This window comes from Urocampus carinirostris, chromosome 12 (genome assembly GCF_059441175.1).
Source record: "Urocampus carinirostris isolate Australia breed hairy pipefish chromosome 12, RoL_Ucar_1.0, whole genome shotgun sequence".
Lineage (NCBI taxonomy): Eukaryota > Metazoa > Chordata > Actinopteri > Syngnathiformes > Syngnathidae > Urocampus > Urocampus carinirostris.
Genome location: NC_142360.1, coordinates 381,502 through 390,000, shown reverse-complemented (window position 1 = coordinate 390,000; position 8,499 = coordinate 381,502). Strand labels below are relative to the sequence as shown.

The 8,499-nt window shown below is 38.6% G+C and overlaps 1 protein-coding gene across 8 annotated transcripts in view; it reads right to left on the bottom strand.

Moving 5' to 3' along the window:
- arhgef18b (Rho/Rac guanine nucleotide exchange factor 18b) overlaps positions 1 to 8,499 on the bottom strand; it is a 70,098-nt gene that overhangs the window by 14,096 nt on the left and 47,503 nt on the right. For 5 of the 8 annotated variants that reach the window (XM_088349103.1, XM_088349104.1, XM_088349105.1 and 2 more), the window contains one exon: positions 4,822 to 5,164. The exons of 1 other annotated variant lie outside the window; for it this stretch is intronic. In XM_088349103.1, coding sequence (XP_088205229.1) covers positions 4,822 to 5,164 — 343 coding nt within the window. Of the gene's footprint in view, positions 1 to 4,821; positions 5,165 to 5,769; positions 6,036 to 8,499 lie in introns of those variants that run through there. 2 more of the 8 variants (XM_088349106.1, XM_088349107.1) reach the window with 2 other exon arrangements.

Here is an 8,499-nt window from a genome sequence, read left to right as displayed (position 1 = left end):
GATTTTAACGAAGACAAGAAAGATTGATCACATGTAATTTTAAGGTTCTGTTGGGATTATACAAAATCTAAATTCTCCTTCATATCTTTCAGATTTAATTTGCCCTTATGTTCCGGTTTGCCCTGAAAATGCTGGTCTCCTGGTGATATTAAGAGCCGAGAAGAGATCTGTGTGCAATAATCTGTGGTCTGTGCAGCCCTTTAGAACTCCTTGTGATTAAGGGCTTTACAAATAAACATGACCTAAATAATGAGTGATGAATTGGGAAACATCGCTGACCAAAATCACAAAAAATTGTATGCAACGGGAATCAAACCTGGGTTGCAGCGTTGAGAGTTCTGACTCCACCAATACAGATGACATATGAAAAAGTGTTTTGGTGCTCTCACTGCCACGACCCTGGTTCAATTACCGTTGCGTACAATGTTTTGCGATTTTGGTCAGCGACATTTTTTGAATGATCAATTATTAGACTAGATACAATAATTCTTACTGTAGTTTAAATTCCATGCACCTTGTACATGAAAAATATATGACAATATACTGTTTAAGGGGTGCGCCTTACAATCCGGTGGGTCTTTTAGTGTAGAAAATATTATTTTTTTATCTTGTATTTAAAAATTATTTTCCATTGTTTTATTATCTTTTTTTTAAATCTATTTTTAAGTATTTAGGTCATTTTCACGTGTTTACCTTGGAGTAGCATGTCTAATCTTGTTGTAAACAATGCTCCCTAATTTTTATCAATGACAATAAAGAATCCCAATTCTGTTTTATGTGGATGTATGTCAGGATCTGGTTCACTTCTTCCCCCTTAGAGGGCATCAACCTGGGGAGAGGGGCTGAAGAGAGCCCACCAACGTCAAATCAGTCCTCACAACTGACCTCCATTATTCTTATTCTATTTGTACCCGGATGCAGAAGTTGTCGGGTCACATTTTATATCTCAGTCATGTAGTTGTCTTTATCGCAGCAGGTTTGTTTCTCATTCCTTTTTCGGACACTTTTGTCATTCTTTTGGGGGACACTTCATGAGACTTCTTGTTTGTTACTTTCCATGAAGGTTGTGTTATTACACCGGCATCCTTTTTTAAACCTGCCTGCTTTGTTTCCTGCTTCCCCGCATATGGACCCCACCTGAATCGTGGCATATGTGTTTCATAATGACAACAACTTTGTAGTTTCGCAGATAAAACAGCAACATAAAAAAAAACAAGATTATGGGCATTTCATGAGTGACATGTTAAATAATTTAGCTTGAGGCAAAAAAATGCAGCCTCGGCATAGCGTCTCCATTTGTCTGCAGATGTTTACTCAAATCATGTTTATTTGTATAGCCCTTAATAACAAATAGTCTCAAAATCTCACAGATTATTTCAAACCACATAATATTTTTACACCATCCCCTGATCTAAAACCTACATGAGGGTAAAGAAAAACTCAAAAACCTCAACATGAGGAAAATGAAGAAACCTTGAGAAGGGACCGCACATGAGGTAATCCCCCTTCCAGGATGACCAAGCTGCAATGGATGTTGCAATAATAAACAATACACAGATATTGTCAACATAAAATTTAGGTTAGACAGATAGATAGCGATAGATAGATACTTTATCCATCCCCGCAGAGAAATTTACACTTCCAGCAGCATCACAGCGCTGAAGAACAAAACAATAATAAAGCAAAAAGAATACAATACACAAATACGAGTTAATACAAATGTAGCGTGTGAAATATGCAATGTGGGGGGTGTGGTTTAATGTGGGCCTTTACTCCGCCGGGTGGAGTTAAAGAGCCTCATGGCATGAGGAAGAAAGTGTGTTTTAAGCCTAGATTTAAACAATTCCATGAGATTGCGGACCGAATCTCAGAGGGAAGAGCATTCCACAGCACCGGGGCCCGAGCAGTTTTTGAGAACCAGTCACGGCATTTAGATGGACCAATAACTAACATTTCGGTATTTTCAGAGTTAAGGCGCAAGAAGTTGAGTTCTTTTAGCTCAGTGAGGCAGGCCTCCAAGTTTCCACAGTTTAGTGTGGCAGATTCCTTCATCGGAAGATATAGTTCAGTGTCATCTGCGTAGCAAAGAAAACTGATGTTATACTTGCGGATAATATCACCTAATGGAAGCATGTAAATGCTGAAAAGAAAGGGGCCAAGTACTGAACCCTGCAGAACACCACAGGTCACACTAAAGGGCTCAGATGTAATTTCAGCATATTTAACACAGTGCGTCCTATCTGAGAGGTAGGATCTGTTCATTGGTTACCTTAATCGGGGCTGTCTTAGTAGATTGGTTAGGCCTAAATCCTGATTGCATAGATTTAAAAAGATTAGTGTAGGTTTAATAACAGCGGATAAAAGCCCTGGAACTACACCTGAGGAGAGTGATATGTTTATAATATTTAGAACAGAAGATCCAAGGACCCCAAAAAGACCATTAATCAGCGAACCCGGAAGCACGTCAAACAGACAATTAGTCGGTTTGGCCGTATTCACCACCTGTGAAAGATGACAGATCACCAAATTGGGAAAAAAATCCCTGGACAGCCACCATGTCGCGCATCCATAGATTTCAGACCTTTGATATGTGACGTATTTACATGGTCTTAGAAATCTATTCCCGCATGCGTCGAATCTTCTTATTAAAGACGACGATAAAGTCTACAGTGTTGAAAATGATTTTGGGGTTATTCTTTTGTGCCGCAATCAGCTTAGAAAAATAGGCTGATTTTGCAGAGGCAAGGGCTGTTTTATACTTTAACAAGCTGTCACATCAGGTTTGACAGAAAACCTCAAGCTTGGTAGTGCCATTTTCTTTCAGATTTCCCTTAGTCTTGTTTAAGCAATCTAGTTTCATCAGTAAACCAAGGCGTGCATCTTTTAGGTCATGATTTAAGCCATAGGGGCGCCACGGAATTCAGGACAATAGCCAAGGTAGCATTAAACTCATTCATGAGTTTACTCAACATATCAAATCTGACATTGACCGGACATTTATCTTCTGTTTTTAATTTTCTTGGGCTTTTGATGCATTCGCCCCCTCTTTGAACAACCGCGCCATTCGGCTTTTGATCAAAGTAGACAACATGATGCAGTTACGTGACTTGTATCCTTTTATGTGTGCCTTTAGTTCTTCTGAAGACATAGACTCGAAAGGATATCTGACAACCATTGTCTTTCTCATTTCTATCAACAAAATGCGTATCGCACCATCTGTAAAACCGTTTACCACAGCGCAACATAATAGTCAAATATTTTACAGAGTTATTATACATTTATTAATGTATTAGTTAACTGCTTCTAATTATGGTTTGTTATTCCAGGAGTTTGTAACCCAAAACGTTCAAAGAGGCAAAAAACAAACAAAAACATGTTTTGAGCTGCGAAATTGAACGCTTTATACAAACCATATAAGGAAGAGAAGATATAGTTTATATATGGATCTATATTAATGGGAAGGTGTTAAAAAATGTGTGTCCTGTTTGTCCTCCTACAGAAACCATTTTAATTTTCATTATCAAACATTTTTATAAAAGGTCGAGAGAGCCACTAACAAATGTCAAAGAGCCGTTTGTTGTCAGCTTCCGTGTTATACCATGAAATCTCACCTTTTTTCTCTAGAAGAGTCCTCCCCCAGTTTGGCCTTTTCCGTTTCCATAAAATATGCAAGAGGTTTTTATATAGTTTAGATAGATAGATAGATAGATAGATACTTTGTTCATCCCCGAAGGGAAATTCACATTTAGTATGGTTATGTAGTATTGTAGAATTTCTCATGTAGGTATAGACATTTATATTTGTTCCGTCATGCCATAATGCCTCAACTATCTGCTCTAGATGGGTCCTCATCCTGTTTGGCCTGTTCCCACTTTCGCAAAATGTGAATTTGAAGGTTAATTAAAGTGCGTTTAAAATACATTTATCAATGATTATTTATTTTGGTTTTGTTTAACGTATGTGTGTCTATCTGGCCTTCCGGTTTGTTGTGTGGGGAAAAAAAGTTTGCCTTTCTTAGTTTTTTTTTCTGCTGACTAGTGTGTGTCGACTCCATAACAAAAAATTATTCGGTCACCTTTTAGACCAGAAAAAAATTATGACACATTGAGTCACATCTTGATGCTGGACGTAGGAACTTCTCTTTTTATTCTTTTGGGAACAAACGTAGAGAAAAAGTGTGCAACAAAGAGATAAAAAAAAGCAAAGTGAGAGAATCAACCCCCAAAAATATCCACATATCAAAATTGTTTTTCTTTTTTGAGTGTGATTATAAGCTATACATTTTTTTCTGACTTAATTCTAAGCCAACTATTCTTTTTTTTCATAAAAAATATGTTGTGTAATTATTTTAAGATGAGTTTGATACAAATATATTTAACAATGTAGAGATAACCTTCAGATTTTTCCCGTAAGCTCTCATATTCTTTCCATTATCTCAAATATTTCATTTATTTGTATATGGATGAACAGGGGCGGGGAGTTCTTCACTAGCAAAGTAACAACCATAATTAAATTAATAAAAACCCGAAAGGCTTCGGCTCCAATGGAGTGATTTTGTATTAATGGGTTGATTAACTTTTTTGTACTTAAGTCCTTTAAATTATTTAACTTTTGTGACTTCGGAGACTTATCACAAGAACATGAGTCTATGCGAAAATAAACCTCTCAATTCATTGGCCCATGTGAATAGTCCATCAAAATGTTAATGTCCTTCCATAGAGTCTTATAAGCAGGTTCCGGTGACAAAAGCCTTATCGGGAGATGTCCTCTGACTCACCTTGTCACATGGTGATTGCATCAAAAGGACGCTTGGCTGCTTACCAGTGCTATCGGTGCGCTGTGAGGCCTTCCCACTCTTCAACCCCTTGCTTTTGCTGCAGCTGAGGGCGGCCAGTTTGGTTGGGATCTGCTGCTGGACCCCCACAAGTTTGTGCTGCTGGTTGGTGGTGCTGAAGAGATGCAGCGGCACATCAGTTTTCAGCGGCAGCGTAGAGGAGCTAGTGTCTCGCCGCAACGACAATTCGGGTCGTTCAGGGTAGTCAGCCGGTGCAACTGAGATGCTGCCCCGTGAAAGCGGCTTGGAGGGCGGGGGCTTTTTGGAAGAATTAGAGAGGCCGGAAGATAAGAAGAGCTCCCCGTTTAAACTGCTGGACATGGGAGGAACCTGAAAAAGGAAAGGACAGCTGATGAGCTTATATGCTTAATTCCTGACCAGTTAGGTTAAATACAGACGCTTACCAACTGTTCGACTTACGAAAAACGGCAAATCCGAAAAAAAATTTCGGGATGTAAAAAATATCTGGACATTGCTGTAAGTTAGATTTTGTATTGTGCACAGGACAGTACTGTAGTGCTTCTTTGCGCTGCTACCGGCGCTGTGAGAGGTCACTCACCATCCTAGTTCGTGTGTAAACATTCTATACTGTATCTCCGTACTAACATTATGTATGTATGTATGTATGTATATGTATATATATATATATATATATATATATATATATATATGTGTGTAAATGTGTATATGTGTGTATGTATCCGGTTTCTACTTCCTGGTTCGTTTGTAATGTACACACACTGTACTGTATCTCTTTGAGACTTTTATTGTGTAATATTTCGTGCATCCATTCAATATGGTTGGTGTGAAGTGTAAAGAGGCAAGCCGTTTCATTTAAAAGTGGAATAAGAAAGCTTGACGCGGTTGAGAAAAAGGGTCGGAACGCTTTTTTTCGGCCACTTTTTACCACGGATGAGGTCCTCATGAAGCGCATCTTCCAAAAGTAAGTTATACTTTATTCATCTTTGTAAAGCATATAGTTTTATGAAAAAACTTGGAAGTGTATTGCAGTCGATGGCAGTGAATAACTAAAAACTTAATCCAGGATTCCTTTATCACAAGGGTCAGGAATGTATAGCTCGTGAGCCAGGTATGGCCCTTTTCATGAGTACATCTGGCTCAGAGAAAAAAATGAGAGCTATGCTAACTTGTAGTCTAGTAATCCATCGGTAATCACAGTCAATGGGGACCAGATCCCAACCTGCGAAAAGGGAAAATTTGCAAATTAGCATCGCATTTTCGTAAAAGACCCCAAGAATCAAACTTACCTTAAGAGGACATCCTTACCAACTAAAAGTATACGACTGTAACAAAATAGAGACGATAGATCTACAAATAAAAACCAAACGCAGAATTGCTGTTGAATTAATAATTTTTAATGTTATTATATAAAAGTGCAGCTATATTGGAGGGATTCTCCTTTCAGAGTAAGAAAGTGATTTTGAGAGCGACTGGCTACCTGCATGCTACGGATGAGGTAACCTCAACTTCAGCTAGTTTTCTGCGATGATTAAAATACAACCATCCTGAATGTGGGGTTTTCCTACGATTTTTAGCTCCAGCTCATCAGTTTCATGGGTATTGGAACTGGCATAGGTGAGTTACAGGCTAGGCAGGTGTGGATTAAGAGAGATGTTAGCCTAGCCGTAGTAGTAGGCTTGACCCGAAGCCTCTCCTGATTCAGTCGATTCTTGGACCAGATAATAATCCGGGAGCACCTGCTGGTGATCACCATTTCTTTGCGCTCTTGAGACTTTCCATGGCAATTGTCAATTTATTAGACAAATTTCTTTTCAATGTAAAAAGCTGCTGAAAAACTAGCTGTAGCGTCAGCCGTGCTTGCCAGTTTGTTTTGGATACATCGACTTGTGGAACCGCACACCCAACACACAAACCTGCCCCCGTGATAGCATTTGTTATCTGCTAAGAACACAATGACGGCCATGTTTATATCAGTGACAATAAAGAAATTTCAATTCAATTTCAAATCCACCAAGAAGTGAACCAGCGATAACCGAAGCATGAGGCAACAATGGAATCTCTGTATATGGAAAGCAGAGAGGACAAAGTACATGCATTGTTCGGTCCTAAATCTATATAGCTGAGTTCCAACTACAGTTCACTAGTCTCGGTAGCGCACCAACAGACCCCTTTTGGCTATATGTTGTTGAATTCCAGTTTATGAGAGCTCATTAAAAATGCATGTTCACCTTTGCAAGACTTTATGATGAAAACCCACAGAACAAACTGTGAACACTGAAAAACGCCAGACAAGCATCTTGAGCAATATGATTGGGTCAGTCGCAGGAGTGGCAAGATCTCTGTACACATAGCGTGCTCCCCTCTCTCTTGCCCAGCGCTCTCTGCTCTGAAGGTAAATACATCAGAATCCTTCTTGTTTGCAGTATTTTGTGACATTTTTATAAAACAACTCTGCTCGCACCTTGATTTGGAACCAATATTTATGACAGAAATGCGATGTCCATCACACAGAGTATCTGTATGACTTTTATATTTTTCAACCCCATTACAGGAAATAGAGAACTTTATCACAATACTCTCATTTTTCAAGACTGTCCTTTATGTTATGATTTTTTTTACCATTTTCGGGCCGGATTATAAAATGCCTGCAGGCCGTAGTCAACCCACCCTGCGAAAGGTGCTGCAGACTATGCCAGCTTGCCGTTTTTAGGATTGCAGGGGGAACCCAGAGAACCCAAAGATAAGACAGGGAAGCACAGGAAGGACACACAAACATAATTCCAGGAAGACTGGAGATTAAATTTTAACGCCAAATCCTCAAACCTCAGACCTCCACACTTGTAACCACATAATTCAATAAACGACACATCAACCCAATCTCATCATCTACTTGAGTAATTAGGACCTGTACAATTCAGGTCAAAGGAATAATCCCCAAGAAGACCACCTAGTTAAAATATCCTGGGGAAAAGTGGCATCTCAAGAACACTTTCCAGGGTTTGTCCTCCACACCTTGTAAGAAACTTCACAGGACATATTCACAGTCACTGCTCAGGACGTTGCCAAAATGCTCACGTATAAATGGAACATTTAAGACAGTCTGACATTCATTCGGCCTTTCACAGTTTTGTTTTGTTTTTGAAAAACTATACACCCAACACCTGGAGTAATATCTGCTATATACATCCATCTAGGTATGATATACCTGTATTACAAACCGAAGCGTCCTGGTTTAGTCGATTTCGCAGAATAGCGATATTGGTACTCGACCATAATATGTTAGGGATCGATGTTCAAACACAGAATTCTTTGAAAACAAACATTTTTTCCAATTACAGTAAACCATTGTTTTTTTGCAGGGGTTATGTTCTAAAAGGAACCTGTGAAAGGGCAAAATCTGTAAAGTAGGAATTTTTTTTTTTTTTTTTACCATTATTATACAAATAAATACTCTATTTTACATTGAAACAAAATAAAAAACCATTTTACAGGCCAAATAATTTGTTTCAAAAAGTACTTTTAGGTGTTTGTCAAATGATGAATTTAATCATCATGGGAAGTGAAAGCTTTAGATGACACAGATTAGCACTGCCCACTGCAATTGGAACAAATGAAACACAATTATACCCCCAAAAAATACAAAATCGTCCCTATGGTTTTCTTTCTTTTCTATTGAACGAAGA